Genomic DNA, 22,683 nt, shown 5'->3' on the forward strand with positions numbered 1-22,683 from the left:
AGCCACACACTTATCAATGGCAAATACACATGTATTTGTCATACCAGCAAATAGTCAGATTTGTCTGGGCCTAAGCTCACCATGGCCTTGTCAGAGCCTCTTTATTAAAATAAAAATCATTCTAATGTGTGGAGTCTGCACCCTCTTCCTGTGAATGTCTGAATTTCCCCAGGTGTTCCGGTTTTCTTCCACATCACAAGGTTAGGTGACCATAATTGCTGCTAGTATGGGTGGGTGGTGGGAGAATCAGCAGGGTGCTAACAGGCCTGTACGAGAAAATAGGATACAGGGAAATAAGTGGGGGATTGAGATTGCTTTTGAGCAAGTTGAGAGGGATGTATAACCTACTCCTATTTCCTATGTTGCCATCAATCATTTCCAGAACCAGAGAGAAAATGGTAATGTTGATAAAGGAACAGGCAAGACACGAAAAGACGTTGTAATGTGACTTTGACAAAATAGGTAAGTGGTGTTTAATTAATTAATGATGTTGAATAGGATCATTTGGTTTGAACTAAAACTCACGACTGTTAAAAGATACTATCTGGAGAAAGTGGTATTGTTTAGTTGATTACACAATCAAGTTCTCCCATCAAGTGCAAGCAGGGCAATCATTTGCCTGTGGTTTCCATGAAAATTAGTGGTTGGAGAATCAAAAGATTGAAGTCTCTGATTTCCCAATTTAAAGAACATGCTGGGAGAACATTTGTTTGACAAATACACTCACTTCCTCAGAACTTGAGTGCTTATGGTTCTTGTTTACTCCCTTGCCAGCTTTCACCTCTCAGTCTTCTGAAGATTTGTTCTGACTGGACACTATTTAAAGCCAATTCTTGAAGGTCAGAACGGTCATCATCTAGGGTCATGTGGTTACTTAAGTAAGATGTGTCTAAGGTTACACACAACTTACTCAAGGTAACCAGTGTGAAGAAAGGTCTCGACCAGAAACGTCACCCATTCCTTTCCTCCAGAGATGCTGCCTGCCGCGCTGAGTTATGCCAGCTTTTTGTGTCTATCTTACTTAAGTAACCCACGTGACTGAGATGTTGAGTGTCTGACCTTCAAGACCAATTCTATCTGACATCTGCAGTCAGCCTGCCGCAAGCAGCAACAATAACCGAAGGTTTAAGATCAGAGCTGTCTTGGATGAACAAAGAACAGTGATGGTTCCAACATGCTGACTGACTATTGTTTTTGTAAGGGCTGCAATTAATATTCTGTTCACAAGTTATATTGATTTTTATTAAACTCATTTGACAACTGACGTTTCATAGCTATTCCGTTTTAGAGAGACAGTATATGCTGCAGTTCTGTTTCGACATAGACACTCCAGGGTCTGTTGAAAATCTAGGGGACAAGAGATAGCTCTGGCAGATAATATTAAGGAAATTCCTAAGAGATTTTATAAGTACGTTCGGGGAAAGAATGCAACTGGAGCGAGAACAGAGCCACTCAGAAACCAAAGCGGTTGGTCATCTCTGTGTGGAGCTGCATGAGATGGGCAAGGTGCTCAATGAGTATTTGCCCTCTGTATTTACAATGGGGAAAGACATGAAGACTGGAGAACTCGGGACAGTTAAAGGAGATGTCTCGAGGACAGTCCATATTACGGTCAAGGTCCTAAGGTCTACGAAGGTAAATAAATCTCCTGGACCTGATCAGATATATCAATGGACACTGTGGGAATTTAGAAAATAAATTGCAGGAGCCCCAGCTGAGATATGCAAATCATCATTAGATATGCCTGTTAACACCAGACACAAGGGTTAAGGTGGAAAGTGGAAACATTTAATAGGAACCTGAGAGGCAACGTTTTCAAGCAAAGGGCAGTGGGTATATGGAATGAGCTGCCAGAGCAGGACATTTAAAAGGCATTTGGACAGGTTCGCGAAGGGGTAAACGTGGGCAGGTGAGACTAGCATAGATGGGGCATCGTGGGCCAAAGGGCCTGTTTCTATGCTGTATAGCTCTATGACTCTGCAAGTGACCATGTAACGAGAGCAATATCTTGCAGTGATATAAAAGCTTAGGAGCTCTCTATAGAACAGGTTGGGATGATTGTTCCCTACAGCGTTCTGAAAGTCCCTCACAGGCTGGTATTTATTAAAGATTTCCGTCTTCTCCACTTAACTAACAATTTATCATGTACAGGCCATGAAGATGACACTATCGTTTTATTCTGCGACGAGCAAATACACAATCACAGGACGTTTCTCTTTGGCCCACAGACTCTTTTACATTGGAATCCACAGTGGACATTGAACAAGTTCAGCTCTAAAGTATTAAGTGTTGCTCATGGAAGGATGTGAGCATAACAGTGGGTGTTGCATATCATCACCTGGGCCACTTGGACATTAATAAATCCCAATGCAGGACTGAAGATGAGTGGCGAATGCAGTTGCTGCATTCTGGGGCTGCAATGCAGCCTGATGCATGGGACGGGTATGGCAAGGTATCTCAAGAGTAACAGCATCTTCTCCCAGACCACGCTTGTACACGGTCAAACGCTAGCAAAGCGTTGGACAATGGATGGCCTCCACTGGTTGCTACCATAGGCATAGCCATAGGCATCTATTGTGGAGAATAGATCCCCTCTACACTGAGGGACATCTTGTCCAAAATGTAAACCTAATTATATGACAGGAAAGATTAAATGGAATGGGTTTAAGATGTTGCTACGCATAGCAGATAATAAGCATTGGGATAGACACAAAATGCTGCAGTAACTGAGCGGGACAGGCAGCATCTCAAGAGAAAAGGAATGGAATCCAGAGATGCTGCCTGTCCCACTGAGTTAGTCCAGCATTTTGTGTCTATCTCCAGTGTAAACCAGCATCTGCAGTTCATTCCTACGCAACAGGCAATGACCCTTCTCTCTGCTTCCTCTCTTGGCTTCTGGGATAAGTTCATCCTTCAGGAGATGGGCAATGTTAACCTTTTCCTTGGGTGTGGAAACAGATGTAGAAAAAGTGAATGTGCTAGCACAACAACACTTGTGAATGCATTTACCATTTGCATGCTGCGGCTTCCAAGAGAGTGAGTCTGCCTGAGGGAAATGAGACAGGATTTATCAGCGCATTTTCCACTTATTAATTGCAGGAGTTCATGGCTGTGACTGGTGAGGTGGAAAGAGAGGGGGTGAAAGAAGATGGGGTGGAGGGAGGGGTGGGTGGTGGTGGTGAGGTGGGAAAGTGAAAGCGAGGAAGTGTTCAGTCACAGTACTCTGTCGGTCGTAATGTGCTGCAGATTTTAAGACCCATTTGATTTTTTTTTCTGCATGTCACATGTTCAAACGCATAGATGCTAGTCAGTTTACCTACAGTACATAATACTCCGTTTGCCAAATCTATGTCTCTGTATGAAGGAACTGCAGATGCTGGTTTACACCAAAGATAGAAACAAAATGCTGGAGTAACTGAGCGGGACGGGCAACATCTCTGGAGAGAAGGAATGGGTGATGTTTCAGGTCGAGACTCTTCTTCAGACGATTCATATCTCTATCTCTCTTCATGTCTCATTCATGACTCACTATTTTTCCATCTTTTGTATCATCAAAAGACTTAACAACCATATCATTGGTGCCTTCACCCAAGTGACTTACATAAGTTCCCACCACTGATCCACGTGGCACACCACTCATTACATTTTGCCAACCAGAAAAGGACATTTTTATGCCAACTCCTTTTGGTATTTTGCAAATTATCACAAATACAGATCCTGATTGGATAAATATATAGACGATAGACACAAAAAGCTGGAGTAATTCAGGCAGCATCTCTGGAGAAAAGGAAAAGGTGACGTTTTGGGTCGAGACACCTCTTCCTGATTACCATGCCAATGGAAGGAGTTTGTCTAATTCCTCAATCTAACCCCTTACCAGCTTTTTGCAGACGATTGTTAAACATTGCAGCTTTATCCCTCTCATTCCAAGGTGAACATTCCTGCAATTATAGTCTCTCTATGCAAGTGAATTCTAACCACATTGACAATGATTGTGGTTTCAAGCCCCACTCGAAAGGCTCTGTCAGGCTGTCAGAAGAGTTGTTTTTACGTATACGATGTTCAACTGAGCCTTGAAGTGGGGCTTCATCCCGTGGCATTATTTGGAAGGAGGGCAGGGTGGTGCACCCTGGTTTCCTAGTCAATGCTTATTCTCAATGGACGTCACTAAATCGAGAGGATCTGGTCAGTGTTTAAAATGCCATAGCCTGCAAGGCCTTGAACCAACAGCTGAGAAGTAAGATTAACCCAAAGACTGGCCAACATGGACAAAAAATTTGGCCAACATGGACAAATCTGAAAAATGGCCTCCTTTTGTTCTGTAAATGTCAGTGATTACCACATTGATACTTGAAGGAACTTACTACATGCAAATTGGCAGCCACAATTCCAATATTACACTTCAGAAAGTACTTAATTGGCTGTAACAATCTCTGATATATCCTGAAAGGTCATATAAATGAATGTGTAACCTATTCTGTCTTTAACACTTCTGGTATCATTCTTGAGTATCTTCACTGCCTCCAAGGCCTTGACATTTTTCCCAAGGTGTGAAACCCAAAAATATACTCCATCTGAGGCCAAGCCAGTGAATTGTAAAGGTTTTACATCATTTCCTAGCACATGACAGGTATAAATGAAACTTTAAGAGCCATTGCTCCTTTAAATAAATGACCAAAAACCTGTTACGTGATAAATAAGAAAGTGTCATCTAATACTTACCCAGTTTTTAGGCTAATCAGGGCTTCGTGCACTCCTTTCTGGTTGTATTTAGACATATAAGCATGCATATCTGGATAGTTGTTTCGGATGTTTCTTTCTGTGCTTCCATTCGGCACTGTCCCAAATCGAAATGGTGGCGAATGGTCATAAGGCCTCTGAAACTATAAGAAACACAAAATCCATGGTGACTGGTGTTATATTGACTTTGTACCAGTGTGTCAAAGCAGAAGTGGATAGCCTTTTATATTCTGAACAGTTTCCTGCATTAAAAACAAAGGGACCCAAGAAATCAAAGAGTTTCTGTTTTTTTACGGTTAAGCACTTACATGTAAAGCACTGAATACTTCCCATGTCCCATGGAAGCAGCTCTCAAGAATCTGGCTCTCAGAATGTTAGCCCTGCCAAAGCGCCCAGGAGTGATCCAATTTAATTGAACATTGTAACCTAATCATGTACGGCATTGCATCTTAAAAGACTCAAGTGCCTTCCTGCTGCAATAAGCTTTTTGGCACATTGATTCGATGAATTAAAAGTTGCTTCATTTTGCAAGCTATTCCAGCTGGGGTTACAGAGTGAAATGTAACCTATTGGCCCGTGCTGATAGACTACCGTCATACTACAAAGACTGGCTACAAGGAAATGGCCGCTGGAATCAAAGGCGAATACCAACACAGCGCATACACTTATCCAGTTCATTCCATGGTAATAATATTCCTCTTCAAATGAATGCACCATTCTTCCTCTGCATGCTCTTCCTGCCTTCAAGCTGCCATCAATGTTTGATGATGTATGTGAATCACACTGTGATCCTTTACCATGCTGTGCCTGGTTATCACTGCATTGTAAAACATCGGTAGAGTCACTGAGGATCTAAATGGTTCCTTCCCTGTGCCTTAGTTCTGAAGCTCAGTCAAGGCATGCTTCCGCACATTACTCAATCAAATTATCTATATTCATGGTGATGCTCTTTCTATATTGAAGATTATTTTGGTACCAGGACTTGGCAATGGGAAATATTCACTAGTATGGTAACTTACATAATTGCCAATGTGTCCTTTCATTTTCTTTATTGGGTATTTTTTGTCAGTGTGTTTTGACATTCCAGCCAACAGATATTTGGACACTGGGGAATATTTTCCATCAGTCTTTTAATTTGCTCCATTTTAACAATATCATCCTGCAACACGCCAAATTATCCGCAATTCCCTGAACTTCATGACCCCATCTTTCTTTCTCCTCTCTTAAGATGCTTATTAAAACCATTCTGACCAAGCCTTTCACCCACCCCACCCTTAAATCTCCTTTTATGGCTCAGTTAGTTTCTGTTTGGTAACACTCCCAAAAATGCCTTAAGATGGTTTGCTAATTAAAGATACTATGCCAATGGACTCAATTGTTGTTGTAATATTGTTCTTCTGGAAATACTTTATCACTGTATCATGGAAGCAAATTTATGCTGAGCCTCCCACAGCCACTTGAGGTTATTGCAAGAAGATGAATCAAAATGAATGGGGGTCATTGTTCCTCCCTGTTGGATACAATCCTGGCATTTACGTGACCCTAACCTTCAAATGCTGAAGCATTCAAGGTGATCAAACTTATCTTACTCCTCTGAGCCATTTGTGTCACAACGATAAGCAGCATTTAGTATTGGATAGATTCTAATTTTCAACAGGCTGTTGCCACTTTCCTGAAACCTGCAGAAGCCATTTTGGTGGATCAAGTGCACTATTAATAAAAGTGTTGCAGTTGCGAACCATGACTTGCCTGACCACAGCTATTCATCATTGTCACGACAGGAAATTATGGGCTTCGCAGCATCAGAGTCTCCATGCTACACAATGCAATAGATAAGCTCAGTCTGTTTATAACAGCACTTAAAGTGGGTCAAACTCTGCCAGGAAATGTCAAAATAGTGCTGCCGGATAATTTAGCTGTGACAAAGGCAGCAAAAGGCAATGCTGTTTTCTAACAGACTGGCTGAAACTGTTCTCCATCGACTGGGATAAGAAGGATTTCCATGTGCTACTTTATATACTGGAAACCTTGATATATCGTCCATGACAAAACCATAAAGTGGGACACCGGGTATTGTGTCCTTATTATGGAAGTTTTTAAAGAATAAAGAAGAACGTCAGCATACTTTCAAAACCATAACAGTGGTAAGTGTTTTTCAGCAAGAAAGATTTCAGGTGCTTTTTCCACGTTAAAATCATTAGCCTGCCCCAAATTCCATGCCTTTCCATCTCTATACTACATTTTCTATGTATTCACTTTGGTAATAAGAATGGCAGTTTTTCTTTGGAATTGACAAAAGACATTTTTGACTCTCAAAGAACAAGTTTATCGCATGATATCTGATTTTGCACAGCACTTTCATGTGACTACTCGCATGGCATTTTGGTTTGTTTTGAAGGCCTTCATGTGTCTTGACCAGGTAGCAAATGTTCTGCCTAGTTTTAGGAAGCTTTCTACTGCTATTCCTGGAGCTTGACATGTTTCGGAGATTCTGCATGGACTCAAGGAGTATGTGGGTGGGACAGCAGATCGGGACTGAATAAGATCACAGGATGTGGAGGACTGTGGTCGAGAAGAGGGCCGAAACCAGCCCTACATTTCTGTGGGACAAGTCAAAGGGAAGTGAGGCACATAATATTGGAGTAACTCAGCAGGTCAGGCAGCATCTCTGAAGAAAAATAATAGGTGACGTTTCAGGTTCATTCTGACCAAAAACCTCTTTTTTTTAAATCTCGAGATGCTGCCTGACCTGCTGAGTTACTCCAGTATTTAGTGTCTATCTTTGGAACAACATCTGTAGTTCCTTCCGGCACAAGTCAAAGGGAAATCTCAGGGTGCTGTAGGAAATTCCACACAATGCCTTTAGCCATTTAAGAGCACATGTGGGTTCAATGAGGCCCTTGAAATGATCCCAGATATATCTCAGACAATGGGAATTGATCCTGGGGGCAATTCATTATTATTCAGGCAAATGGCTCCATTTACTTGAAAATTGGTAAACCTTGCCTCCATCTTCAAGAATATGCAAGTCCATTTTTGGGTGGGTGCATTTCCATTGTCATCCATTTTGTTGCTGGATAGCAACAGGAGAGAATCAACATACTTCAGGACTGCAATGACCATGAATACTTTGAGAGACAGTGGGTAAACTGTGGGTAAACGTGTGTGTGTATATATATATATGTGTGTGTATATATATATATATATATATATATATATATATATATATATATGTGTTTGTGTGTGTGTATGTGTGTGTGTATATATGTGTATATATAATATACATATATATATATATATATGTGTGTGTGTGTGTACTTGGGAGTATGTGTATATTTACACACTGAACTTTTTTTTTCTCTCTCGTTTATCATATTGTTTACAATGTACTATGTTTACCTATTCTGTTGTGCTGCAGCAAGTAAAAATGTCTGTTGTATCTGGGACGCATGACAATAAAACACTCTTGACACTTGACTCTTGACTCTTGCTAGTGGTAAACACATTTTTCGAGCAGTATTGGATGCCATTTCTGTGGACACAGCAATTTGAGATGCAGGTCTGAACACAAGGTTTTCTCTGCACAAGGTATTTGAAAGAATTCTTTCATACTTCATTCCACACACAAATACTCTCAATTAAGGCCTGATCTGGGAAGCACCAACATTGCAATACACGGATAAGTTCTTTATTGAGGTAATATCATCAGTAATTTTCTCACCCTGGTTCTGGTTTTGTGTCAACTACACCTTTTAGCTATTTCTATCAGCTTTGGATCCAGTTTGTGTACATCTTTGAACAAGTCATCTTTTGTGTTTCATGACTGTAGAACGTTTGTCATATGCTGCTGTCCAATCTCCATCAGGAGTCAGCTTTTTCAAAGTCAACATAATACATCATTTTGGGTTCTCAAGATATCACAGTCTTCTACGACTACCAGCGTACATTTTGCTTTCCAGAGTGTTTCTATTTGTTTGATATTTGAGCTGTTCAAAGACATTGGAGAGAACGTTTTGCCAGTCAATCGTTTTCAAGTTCATTTCAGCGGAAGATTTCAGAATAATGGATGAGAAACACCACTCAGGATTTGGAAGTCATGGGCTAAGCTACAGTATGTTTCGATAAAACCCACTTCAGGATTGGCAAAGCAATACATTCAGTGATCCAGAACCTTAGGCCAAGAGATTACCTTCATTTTAATAAATTAAGGTAAAATCTTGCACTTTTCACAACCCCAGAAAACATCACAAAGCACTTTACTGTCAGATTATTTTGAAGCGTCGTTGTTATTGGGTTTCAAAAGATTACCTTTTTGTCACTGAGCCCGGTCACTTGGTCAACGAACTCTTCCTGGATCATAAAAGCAGCCAAATTGGCAGTGTAGCTTGCAAGGAATATTACAGCAAAGAAGGCCCACACGGACACAATGATTTTACTCGTCGTTCCCTTTGGATTCTGGACCGGCACGGAGTTGTTGAAAACCAAGCCCCAAAGGAGCCAAATTGCTTTCCCTATTGTAAAGGAGGGGCCATGCGGAGCTGCAAACAAAGAACAACAGATAAGAACAAGTTCTAAGCACAGGCAGGGATTTCCAAATTAATCTCTCAAAACACCTAGTTTCTTGAATGAAGCAACCAAAATATATTGGTTCCAATGTATTTCTTCACATCATCCTTCTAGAATTATACATGATTACACTTCGAGGTATGGCTCTACACTCCAAATATGTACAGGTTTGTAGGTTAATAGGTTTGGTATAAATGTAAAATTGTCCCTAGCGTGTATAGGATAGTGATGATGTGCGGGGATCGCTGGTCGGTGCGGACTCGGTGGGCCGAAGGGCCTGTTTCCACACTGTATCTCTAAACTAAACTAAACCTGTGTACAATCAGACAGATATTGTATTGAATTCTCCATGGATAATGCCTTTTCCTCACTATTTTAATCACATAAATCCTCACTTTAAAACTGGTAATCAGATATCATTATTTTCAATGGAAGCATTATCAAGCCAGGTTTTCACTGCAATCTGTAATAGTTTCTTGAGAAGTATATAACCTGAACTTTGAGACAAACTTATTTGGTTAGTGTCAGTGATTAATGGCTGGTGGAAACTTTTTTTTTGTTTTCTCAGTATTAAAACAGATAAATCTCTCAATGTATTGAAGTGGACATCAGCGTTGAATTTGCCTCAAAAGCAAAGATAAATCACGAGCAGCAAAATTATCTGCGGTAAAGTCAGTCAAAAACATTACATAAATGAAAGCGGAACAGCCTGGAAAAGAAATAAAAACAACTGCAGATGCTGGAAATCTGAATAAAAGCATAAAATGCTGGAAATACACAAAGGGCAGGCAGCATCTGTGGAAAGAGAATCAGTTAATGTTTCAGGTCTTCCTTACAAAGATGAACTTTGAAGTGCAGGAGAGGCATTACGTGTAAAAAATAGAAAGGACAAAGCAAGTGGAACACAGTGCAGCAAGGATTTGATCAATCCGTATATACTTCTCTTAGTTTAGTTTGAGTTTAGATTCATTTAGAGCATGGAAACAGACCTATCAACCCACCAAGTCCATGCTGACCAACCATCACCCATACACTATTTCTATCCTGCACACTAGGGATAATTAATAGAAGCCAATTAATCTGCACGTCTTTGAAATATGGCTGGAAACCTAAGCACTCAGAGAGAACCCACTTGTTCACAGCAAGAACATACAATCTCCATACAGACAGCATCTACAATCAGGTTCGTTTGCATCTGGGAATCTGGCGCTGTGAGGCAGCGACTCTACCGCCATCCATTGTCATTGTTATTGTTATTTTCTTTCTTTTTCATTGATGGGTCTAAATCCTAAAACTCCCAACCCCCAATACATCATGGGAGCAGCTTCACTCGGTAAATTAGTGATGGTTCAAAAAGACAATTCACACCTTCTTGTCCAGAGCAAATGACAATAACTGCACACAGAGCTGAACATAATAACAGACAAAGCCTTAAATTGTAATGTAGTTGTCTTCAATCTATGCAGACAAAGTGGCAAGAGGAGCTCTGGTTTCATGCCAATCTGTACTGAAGATTAGAAACCATTTTTGCTCCTTCATGCTTTTACATCTTGGAAGGAATGCCTTCTGTGCACTGACAATACAGCACTCCATTTGTGCCTTCAGTTCTCCCTTGTCTCTATCACACTTATCTCTGATATCACCCACATCATTCCTTCTACTCAAACTCTCTTTAATCTTTTAGTTTAGTTTAGTTTAGTTTAGTTTAGTTTAGTTTAGAGATACAGCGTGGAAACAGGCCCTTCGGCCCACCGAGTCCGCGTCGACCAGCGATCCCCACTCACTAACACCATTCTACACACACTAGGGACCATTTACATTTATACCAAGCCAAATAACCTACAATCCTCTATGTCTTTGGAGGGTGTGAGGATACCAAAGATCTCGGAGAAAACCCACGTGGTCACGGGGAGAACATATAAACTCTATACAGACAACACGCATAGTTGGGATCGAACCCGGGTCTCTGGCGCTGTAAACGCTGTAAGGCAGCAATTCTACCGCTGCACCGCCCTTTTATTATCACCCATGCTTGAAACGAGCGCAGAGACAGAAAAGTAAGCCAGGAAATATCATTGAAATCCTTTTACTTTTAAAAGATTTTTTTTTTTTAAGTGCACTTTGCAATGGATGGTCTTCCACATATTATTTAATAATAATTAATAACTTCATTTAACTGACACTGTTTAGTTTAGTTTAGAGATACAGCACGGAAACAGGCCCTTCAGCCCACTGGGTCCACGCCGAACATCGATCATCCATTCGCACTACATCCACGTTATCTCACTTACGTGTCTACTCCCTACACACTGGGGCCAATTTACAGAGGCCAATGATAAGACCATAAGACCTAGGAACAGAATTAGGCCAATTGGCCCATCGGGTCTGCTCCACCATTCAATCTTGGCTGATCTAATTTTCCCTCTCAACTCCATTCTTTTACTTACTCCCTGGAACCTTTGATGCTCAAGAATCTATCAAACTCCACTTTAAAAATCTCCAATGTCTTGCCTTCCTCTGCCATCTGTGGCAATGAACTCCACAGATTCAACACCGTTATCCTACAAACCCCACACGTCTTTGGGATGTGGGAGGTAACTGGAGCATTCACAAAATGCTGGAGTAACTCAGCAGGTCAGGCAGCATCTCGGGAGAGAAGGAATGGGTGACGTTTTGGGTCGAGACCCTTCTTCAGACTGATGTCGGGGGTGGGACAAAGGAAGGATATAAGTGGAGACAGGAAGATAGAGGGAGATCTGGGAAGGAGGAGGGGAAGGGAGGGACAGAGGAGCTATCTGAAGTTGGAGAAGTCGACGTTCATACCACCGGGCCGCAAACTGCCCAGGCGAAATATGAGGTGCTGCTCCTCCAATTTCCGGCGGGCCTCACTATGGCACTGGAGGAGGCCCATGACAGAGAGGTCAGACTGGGAATGGGAGGGGGAATTAAAGTGCTCGGCCACCGGGAGATCAGTTGCGTTAATGCGGACCGAGCGCAGGTGTTCAGCGAAGCGATCGCCGAGCCTGCGCTTGGTTTCGCCGATATAAATAAGTTGACATCTAGAGCAGCGGATGCAATAGATGAGGTTGGAGGAGGTGCAGGTGAACCTCTGTCTCACCTGGAAAGACTGTTTGGGTCCTTTGATGGAGTTGAGGGGGGAGGTAAAGGGACAGGTGTTGCATCTCGTGCGGTTGCAAGGGAAAGTGCCCGGGGTTAGGGTGGTTTGGGTAGGAAGGGACGAGTGGACCAGGGAGTTGCGGAGGGAACGGTCTCTGCGGAACGCAGAGAGGGGAGGGGATGGGAAGATATGGCCAGTGTTGGGGTCCTGTTGTAGGTGACGGAAATGTTGGTGGATGATATGTTGGATCCACTGGCTGGTGGGGTGGAAGGTGAGAACGAGGGGGATCCTGTCCTTGTTGCGAGTGGGGGGAGGGGGAGCAAGAGCGGAGCTGCGGGATGTAGAAGAGACCCTAGTGAGAGCCTCATCTATAATGGAGGAGGGGAAGCCCCGTTTTCTGAAAAACGAGGACATCTCGGAAGCCCTAGTCTGAAACACCTCATCCCGGGCGCAGATGCGGCGTAGACGGAGGAATTGGGAGTAGGGGATAGACTTTTTGCAGGGGACCGGGTGGGAAGAAGTGTAGTCCAGATAGCTGTGCGAGTCGGTGGGCTTGTAGTAAATGTCCGTCACTAGTTTTTCTCCTGTGATGGAGATGGTGAGGTCCAGAAACGGGAGGGAGATGTCAGAGATAGTCCAGGTATATTTAAAGTAACTGGAGCACCCTGAGGAGAGACACATGGTCCCAGGGAGAATGTGCAAGCTCCACACAGCACCCGAGGTCAGAATCGAACCTGGGTGTCTGGCGCCGCGAGGCATTCTGTATTGGAAGGAATTGACTGCAGGAAAATCAAGGATTTATTTTGTGCTTGTGAAGGAGTGATGCCTCAATTTTATAAAAATGCAGGTGAAAGGAATGAAAATGTTAAGCTTGAAGACAGATTCATGTGGATATAATCTACAATGTAACATGCTTCTGACAAGAATCCCAATATATCACGAGGAAAATGCAATCTATAAGCAGCAAAAGACTTTCTTCATATCTAGATTTTCAAAAAGACGGTCCAATAGTTTAGATAACATAGCATTCCACCATTTTAAAGGAATATGCTTTTTTATTGCAGCACCAGTAAGACCTTATGAAGGTGTCTCTTTCTGGAGCACAGCTAGCATTTTAACAAGATGCCTTTCGCTGAAGTGTGCATATTTTATTACTAAGCCAGATGGCAGCTTGAGATATAAGGCTACATGGGGCCATTTTTACTTTGGTATATTGTAACAAATGATTCATGCTAAAGCTTGACAGCCCCAGAAAAAAAGGAACACAATTTGAGATTTGTGCTGTGTTTTAATAACGATTTCAGCAGTACTGACAAATTAATAAATCAGTTTCAGTGTCCCAGCACCTCACACAAGAGCTCTCCTTTACTTTATCCAAGCAAAGAAAATTTGGATCATTTACACATCAGAAATATTGCAAGGCACCTTGCAGTCAGTAACATGCTCTAGAAGTGCAGTTGTAGGAAAGAGAGCTGCCTCATGAATAATAGTGGATAATTAGACCAAGTGGACCCATTGGGCCCAAACTTCTCCTGCATTGGTGCAGCACCCTCTCTTCCCCCTCCCCTCTCCCCCTCCCCCCCTTCCCTCCCCCCCTCCCCTTCCCCTCCCCCCTCCCCTCCCTTCCTCCCTCCCTCCCTCCCTCCTCCCGAATAGGCTGCTTGAGGCTGATTAGTTCTTATTAAAGAAGATTTACTGGTCTAGCACCATGGGGGAATGAATGACGTTTCAAGGGTCGAGAAACTGAAAAGTTTCTGAAGAAACCGAGAAACTGAAGAAGGTTGTCATCCTGAAACATCACCCATTCCTTCTCTCCAGAGATGCTGCCTGTCCCGCTGAGTTACTCCAGCATTTTGTGTCTAATGCAACGTTCAATGTAGCCTAAAAACCCGATGACAAAAGGAGATGGCTACGCTTTCTCCAATTCTGCAGGGGAATGAAAATGCATGTAGGTGTAAACACTTACCTCTTCCTTTTGCCAAGTTTCTGTTATACCCTAGTGGACTAAAGTACTCAAAAGCAAACACTGCTATGGCAGACACGATGAGGAGTGTAACGAACATCATAACCCAGACGGCTGCACTGAAGGGCTCTGGAAGGAAGAAAAATAAGTGTTATTCAATGCATGACGCATCGTCCAGGAAGAAGACAGGTTCTACAATGCTGGAGGGGTAGAATGATACAGGCATTTACAATGGCAGCATCCATTAAAAAAATATTGACTTACCAAGTGGGATAGATTATAGGCAGCAAATTATTCTGAACAATTCATACAAATCAAACTATACTTATTTTCTTCTCTTCTGGGAAGGGTCAACAATAAATGTCTCCATTCACACAAAGCTACAGTGACAACACCACAACCTGCAAGAATGGAGATAATTGGGCTAATTTCCCAATCAATTGAAATTTCAGGATCACACGGTTGCAAATGATTGCCATTGATTTTATGCACACACATTTTATGTAACTATATCATATCATCATATCATATCATATATATACAGCCGGAAACAGGCCTTTTCGGCCCTCCAAGTCCGTGCCGCCCAGCGATCCCCGTACATTAACACTATCCCACACCCACTAGGGACAATTTTTACATTAACCCAGCCAATTAACCTACATACCTGTACGTCTTTGGAGTGTGGGAGGAAACCGAAGATCTCGGAGAAAACCCACGCAGGTCACGGGGAGAATACTCAGTGCATTTTACCGAGCAGTTAACTGGTATTTATTGGAGAAGTCGTCGTATTTTATAATTTCTCAAGTTTTGGTTTTGTTTAGTTTAGAGATACAGCGTGAAAACAGGCCCTTCGGCCCACCGAGTCTGCGTCGACCAGCGATCCCTGCACACTAACACTATCCTACACACTAGGGACAATGTACAATTTTACCGAAGCCAATTAGCCTACAAACCTGTACGTCTTTGGAGTGTGGGAGGAAACCGGAGCACCCGGAGAAAACCCACGCAGGTCACGGGGAGAACGTACAGACTCCATAGAGACGGCACCATAGTCAGGATCAAACCCCAGTCTCTGGTGCTGTAAGGCAGAAACTCTACCGCTGTGACACCGCATTCTTTAGGCAATGCTTTCTGACTCAATTAATATTGGTATACATGTGAATATTTGCTTTAAATCCTGCACCCTAACCCTTTAAAGTCATGTCTAACATTGTGTTAGCAATAAATATATCCAAGGATCCTAGGTAGGAGACAAGATGGCCTCAGCTTCTAGGTTTGTGTGCTTGCAGTGCCTCCTGCCTCCAATCTAGCCATTAAAAAATGAACAATAACTCGGAGGAAATGGCTCCATGATAAACTTTTGGCAAACAAGCTTGCATTTACTGGTTACTTTCTCCCTGTGCCGTATTAAACATCGGAGGTTCACACTGGGAACAGCGCTGAGGAGGCTCAGCAGATCACTGGGAATAGGGGCGAGAGAACAGGAAGTGGAAAGAAGAGCGTCTGGGATAGGTATAGGAAGGGGGGATTCAAGAGTGGTGAGTTCAGCACAAAGGATGAGGGGGGATCTTATTGTTCGAAGGATGAGGGGGGATCTTATTGAAACATATAAGATAATTAGGGGATTGGACACATTAGAGGCAGGAAACATGTTCCCAATGTTGGGGGAGTCCAGAACAAGGGGCCACAGTTTAAGAATAAGGGGTAGGCCATTTAGAACGGAGATGAGGAAGAACTTTTTCAGTCAGAGTGGTGAAGGTGTGCAATTCTCTGCCTCAGAAGGCAGTGGAGGCCAGTTCGTTGGATGCTTTCAAGAGAGAGCTGGATAGAGCTCTTAAGGATAGCGGAGTGAGGGGGTATGGGGAGAAGGCAGGAACGGGGTACTGATTGAGAGGGATCAGCCATGATCGCATTGAATGGCAGTGCTGGCTCGAAGGGCTGAATGGCCTACTCCTGCACCTATTGTCTATTGTCTATTGTCTATTGTCTAAAATGAGTTAGTGCCTTAGAAGAAAAAGGGGCCACAGTTTAAGAATAAGGGGTAGGCCATTTAGAATGGAGATGAGGAAAAACTTTTTCAGTCAGAGAGTTGTGAATCTGTGGAATTCTCTGCCTCAGAAGGCAGTGGAGGCCATTCTCTGAATGCATTCAAGAGAGAGCTAGATAGAGCTCTTAAGGATAGTGGAGTCAGGGGGTATGGGGAGAAGACAGGAATGGGGTACTGATTGAGAATGATCAGCCATGATCACATTGAATGGCGGTACTGGCTCGAAGGGCCGAATGACCTCCTCTTGCACCTATTGTCTAAGAAATATAAATGGATGTTAAAGACATTTGGACAGGAAATGGATAGGAAAGGTTTAGTGGGATATGGGCCAAAGGCAGGCAGATGGCACTAGCATAGATGGATCGCTTTGGTCGGCATGGGCAAGTTGGGCCAAAGAGCCTGCTTCCATGCTGTATGCTTCTATGACTCTGTGCTAAGGGGAGGAAGAGGATGAGCAGAGGCAGCTTCTATGGGATTAATTAATGACAAAGAACTTCACAAGCACAGTGGGATTGTAGCTGATGGCGTGTGCAGGAGGCAAGAGAGGAGATTCTGAGAATTGTTTCACGCTGAGGAAAAGAAGCCTAGGTTTATCTGTTTATTCCTGGATGATCCTGGAACAGCATGGGATCTAGACCCATCAGATCTATTGCAAACAGCTGAAGCAGTTGTGAATCACACATATCCATTTCTGAGCATCTACAGTTCGGGATAGGAACGTTTGGATGGACACTAGGGTAAGGAACTGGGCAGCACAGAGTAAGGGGTTTACCCTTGTGCTATCAAAAGGCAAAGAAGAGGAAATGATTGAACAGTCAGGCAGCTCCCAAAACATTGTGGGAAATGGAAGACAAGCACTGATCAATTGATTGTTGGTAAACTTGGGGAGGATGCAGAAGCTCAGCACAGTGGCGCAGTCGTAGAGCTGCCGCCTCACAGCACCCGATAGCTGGGTTCCATCCGAACCTTGGCCGCTATCTGCGTGAAGTTTGCACCTTCCCCCTGTGACTGCATGGGTTTCTTCTGGGGTCTCCGATTTCCTTCCACATTCCAAAGACGTGCAGGTTTGATGGCTTCTGTAAATAGTGTGTAGGACTAATAATGTGGATGGGTGATCGATGGTCGGCGTGGGCTCGGTTATATCCAAGCTTATATCTCTAAATTTAAACTCTAAGCCTAAGAACAGGCCAGCAAAGAGAAAGTGTACCCTGAAGGATAAAACAAGGAGAATATCGTGGCACAATGAGTGAAAAAAAATAAATGTAGGTCCACAACTGAAAATAAGTGACCTTTTTCTCTCCTAACCCCCTTTAACCAGAGAGTGGTGGAATTTAGCCAGTGGGTGGTGAATCTATGGAATCCATTGCCACAGATGGCTGTGGAGGCCACATCATGGGGTGTTTTTAAAGTGGAGATGGACAGGTTCTTGATTAGCAAAGGTGTCAAAGGTTATGGTGAAAAGGCAGGAGAATGGGGTTGAGAAGGAAAGATAGATCAGGCACGAATGAAAGGCAGAGTAGACTCGGTAGGCCGACAGCCTAATTCTGCCGCGATGACTTATGAACTAACACACTATTTAAAATTTGCAAACCTTCTTCTTTCCAAACTAAAAAAAAGGTGGGATTGAAAAACCACCTTAAAACAAAGCAGTTACCAAAATGTAAATCATGCCCTAGATTTCAAAGTGCATTAATCACCTCTCAGGTTACATATGATGGGAATGGTGCTATGCCAACAAATCCACCCGCTCATCACTTTTAAAACATATAATCGTACGTTCTCTGCAACTGATTGCTCTGGGCAGTGGAAATAATGTGCTCTCGGAGGTGGTTTCACCACGCATTCCCCAACGCGGACTTGTGATAAGACAACCTTCATTAAATCTATGACTTTTAACACATAGACCATGATCATTAACTCCCTAGTGCCAATGTTCAGTCAGTTTGCCTGTATCCTCCTCCGAACCTGTTATGTGTATTAGTCACAGCAGGATAGAAGAAATTATGCGAAAAATTAAATAATAAAATCATTTTTAAGGCGGCAGATAGCTGCTTTAGGAAGGAAAAGGGTCCTGAGAGATTGCTAAAAACCTTTATTGTATTTTACAGTGCACAGCATCTTGCCAATTAACCGTACCACATTATTCATGAGGGCTGTTGGATAGCTGCAATGCTGGCAGCCTCTGTAATGCCGAACAATGTCTGTTTTATTCTCTCCTCTACCTTATTTTTTCTCTCTGTGTTCACTTTTCAGACACATCCACTGCAATTAACAAACCTCCTCACCTTCCCCCAGTAATAACCAAAACCACTTGTATCACTCATTCTTTCTAGGTCCCCACCGTATCATAAATATTTTCTTTGTTCTTTTCATCTGCAACCATAAATACATTTGCTTTGTAATTTTTCCTGGTTCTGAAGGAAGATCATTGACCTGCAATGTTAAATCTCTTTCTCTCTCCACAAATGCTGCCTGACCTGGTGAGTATTTGCAGCATTCTTGGTTTTTAATTGCTGGTGAGAGAATTGCATGTACAATACAGAAACAAGCCTTTCAGGCCGATGTTAGTGTTTGTGTTCTGCCTAGGAGTTGCCGTTGTAATAATGAAGCCTCGTTCTTCATCCTTGTGAGGCCATGAGGGATGTGCAGCTATCTGGTGCCACCTCTTGGCAAAGCAAAAATTACGCCTTCACAAGCAAGCATTTTGAGGTCAGAGGTCAGCATGTTGTGCCAAGATGGTGAACAATTTTATTGCAAGTATAACAATATCCTATAACCAACTTACCAAGAATTAAGTGAATGTGTTCAGGAATATTTAATTAACAAGATAAATAAACGACAACATCGTGTCAGTGGTGATTTGATTCATTATATTGTGTTTAAATGGTGTTTGTTTGGAATATTACTTGGGTTGTTATATGGGCAAGAGACGTTTTTTTTCTTTCTTCTGCTTGAAGGGGTCCAGTGATTAAACACCATTCAGATGCTGCCTGGTCTGGTGAGCAGAACCACCAAACTTGTTTTTCTTCCATTACCTGGTCCTATGTATGGGAGATGGGGCAGATAAAGCCATTACGGCAGGTGGACTTTGAGGCTAGTAATCTCAATGGATAGAAGCAATGGAAGTATGATTTCTTTTTCTTTGAATCCAGTTGACCTTGAATAATAATAGAAAATACAAAGGTGAAAATGGCATCGTAAACGTTGTGAGACACAAGAGCTGGAATAACTCAGCGGGACAGGCAGCTTCTCTGGAGAGAAGGAATGGGTGATGTTTCGGGTCGAGACCCTTCTTCAGACTAGTTAGGAAAAAGGGAAACGAGAGATGTAGACGATGATGTACAGAGATAAAGAACAATGAATGAAAGGTATGCAAAAAAGTAACGATGTTAAAGGCCATTGTTAGCTGTTTGTTGGTGAAAACGAGAAGCTGGTGCGACTTGGGTGGGGGAGGGATAGAGAGAGAGGGAATGCCGGAGTTACTTGAATTTAGAGAAATCAATATTCAATCCACTGGGCTGTGAGCTGCCCAAGCAAAATTTGAGATGCTGTTCCTCCAATTTGCATTTAGCCTCACTCTGACAATGGAGGAGACCGAGGACAGAAGGGTCAGTGTGGGAATGGGAAGGAGAATTAAAGTGTTTAGCAATCGGGAGATCAGGTAGGTCAAAAGCATTGTATCTGGTTGATCACCAAGTCTTTTCACCAAGTTTTACCAAACAGCGGGTTTCGAGTTTTACTGAACAGCAGGTTTACCAATTAGACTACAGAAGAATTTCACAAAGTCTTTGAGACATACTGCCACCCCAGGCAATTAGATGGTGGTGGGGTTGAAGATTTATAGGAGATACTGTATCAGGTGAACTGGGAGACATTTCGCACATACTCGGTTGAATTGAAGTTTGCTGGCTGCAAACTGTAACTTCAGAGATCTGAGGGACTCATTGATCTACGGAAGAATTGGTAGTCAAATTGGAGATTCAGGATTGAGTGAGAATCTGCTGGGGCTTAGACCTGGCAAAGAGTGCCAAATCCCACTCCCAGAGATAACAAAAGGCAGAGTTGATGAATTGGATAGCAGACAACAGAATTCTGTTCATGTATTCAATCAAGACCACAGAGAGAGAAGACAGTGACAGTGTGAGGTACTGTGGCAAACAACATGATTAGCAAATTGAGAAATGTCCAGCTTATGGGATGGAATGTTACAAAGAACAAGTAACAAGCTGACGAACATCCCTAGGAGGACTTGAGAGAGAGTATTATGAAATCCAAGTCACAATTCAGTAAATGAGGACCGAGTGGACACCACTGCCGAGGATTTATCACTTCCGTTCCTAATAGTAGAGCATGTATTACAACCCTGCTATTAACATACTATGTGTTTGTTCTCACCCTCTAACTGCTCACCATAACCCATTTGACCAATCGATCCCCGCCACCCATCCCCATGATAAGACACAAAATGCTGGCGTAACTCAGCGGGACAGGCAGCATCTCTGGAGAGAAGGAATGGGTGATGTTTCGGGTCAAGACCCTTCTTTAGAGTGATAACCAGGCCTCCCTTATCACAGGTAACCTGTATGTCTTATCCTACGTTGTACTGTTCTATGTTCTCTTTTCAATTAAACATTTCCAAAGGAAATTCAAATAGTGGAATCGTTAATGACAGATATCACCATTAGTCTGGCAAAGAACAGATTTGTAAGGCCCCTCTTCACTGGATACCCGTGTCCTCTGAGGACTCACACTATCCTAAAGACTATCTCCAAGTCAAAAAAATAACATTTCTAATGATCCAGACCCCTTTGCGCCCTTGAGAAAAATGGGTAATTCAGTGGGCATTTGCTGATTGGAAATGCATTGAGATGCCCTGACAGTTGTTCTAAATGGACAGGGCCTCCCAGTCAGTAGATTCAGAGTGGTTAACAAAGGCTCTGGAGGAAAACAATAAAGCATTCTACTCAACAGCAAGTTGCCTTTGACCAAAATCATTAAATCTTTTCTTCTTTCTGGAGTCGCTGTCTGATATGCTGAGTGTTCCCAGTACCTTTGGATCTTATTTTCAATTAACTGCTGCATCAGTTCACCATTAAGACTGACACGGTTCTTAAAAGAAGTAAAAATATCCTGCGCCCCTCTGGGTCACCTGCTGAAGATGGTGAGCCATGAGAAAATTATTTCATATCCGTGCCAATACCCATTGCTTTATTAAAGCTGCTTTTGTTTTATCTTACCAAACATTAAAGGTGTAGAAATGAATGGAGAAGAATAGTATTAAAATTTTCAGCATTTTGGATATTTTTCATCTAGTCATTTGCAGCTTAAAGTTGGGAAAATGATGTTTCCTGGCAGATTGTGCCTCTTGAATTCTCTACCCTGGAGGGTAGTGGGGATTAGGTAATTGGGGGTATTTAAAGATGGAGTAGATAAATGTTTGCAGTATTAAAGGAATTGAGGGCAATTGGGAACAGGCAAAAAAAGAGGAAACAACATCTGGGGCAGATCAGCCATGATCATAATGAAGGGTCTCGACCCGAAACGTCAGCCATTCCTCCTCTCCCAAGATGCTGCCTGACCCGTTGAGTTACTCCAGCATTTTGTGTCTACCTTCGATAATGAATGGTGGGGTAGTCTTGAGAGGAAAACGAAGCTAATGCTCCTATTTTATCTTCTTATGTTTTAGGCTTTAACTTGCACTGAACATTATTCACGTTATGTGTATGAAAGTACTCCAGATGCTGGTTTACACCAAAATGCTGGAGTAACTCATCGAGGCAGGCAGCATCTCTGGAGAGAAGGAATGGGTGACGTTTCGGGTCAAGACTCTTCTTCAGACTGATAACTGGGCGTCCCTTATCACTGGTAATCTGTAATCCATTCCTCCACCAACTTCTCTGAAACCCCCCAAAAAAATTAATCTCTCTATCCCACTTCTGACAAAGGGTCTCTGACCTGAAGCTGATACCCTTTCCAACAGTGTTATGTGGCCCACTAACTGCTTCGACAATTTTCTATTTTTATTCAAATATTTCAGCATCATGACTTTGAAGCCAAACAGAGAAGAAGAGGGCAAGCTCCCCAAACAGATATTTACCATTATGGAGAAACAGGAAACTGCAGATGCTGGAATCTTGCATAGAACACATAGAAAGTTGGGATCCTTAGTCATAGAGTCATAGAGTGATACAGTGTGGAAACAGGCCCTTCGGCCCAACTTGCCCACAACGGCCAACATGTCCCAGCTAC

The 22,683-nt window shown here is 42.6% G+C and overlaps 1 protein-coding gene across 6 annotated transcripts in view; it reads right to left on the minus strand.

Annotated features, from left to right (window-relative positions):
• The window catches only part of grin2aa (glutamate receptor, ionotropic, N-methyl D-aspartate 2A, a), a 264,323-nt gene that overhangs the window by 52,225 nt on the left and 189,415 nt on the right, over positions 1-22,683 (minus strand). For all 6 annotated transcript variants that reach the window (XM_078418195.1, XM_078418194.1, XM_078418193.1 and 3 more), the window contains 3 exons: positions 14,391-14,516; positions 9,049-9,278; positions 4,723-4,883 (listed from right to left, as the gene is read on the minus strand). In XM_078418195.1, the coding sequence (XP_078274321.1) occupies positions 4,723-4,883; positions 9,049-9,278; positions 14,391-14,516 (517 nt within the window). The remainder of the gene's footprint in view (positions 1-4,722; positions 4,884-9,048; positions 9,279-14,390; positions 14,517-22,683) is intronic.

This window comes from Rhinoraja longicauda, chromosome 21, assembly GCF_053455715.1.
Source record: "Rhinoraja longicauda isolate Sanriku21f chromosome 21, sRhiLon1.1, whole genome shotgun sequence".
In the NCBI taxonomy this organism is placed as follows: domain Eukaryota; kingdom Metazoa; phylum Chordata; class Chondrichthyes; order Rajiformes; family Arhynchobatidae; genus Rhinoraja; species Rhinoraja longicauda.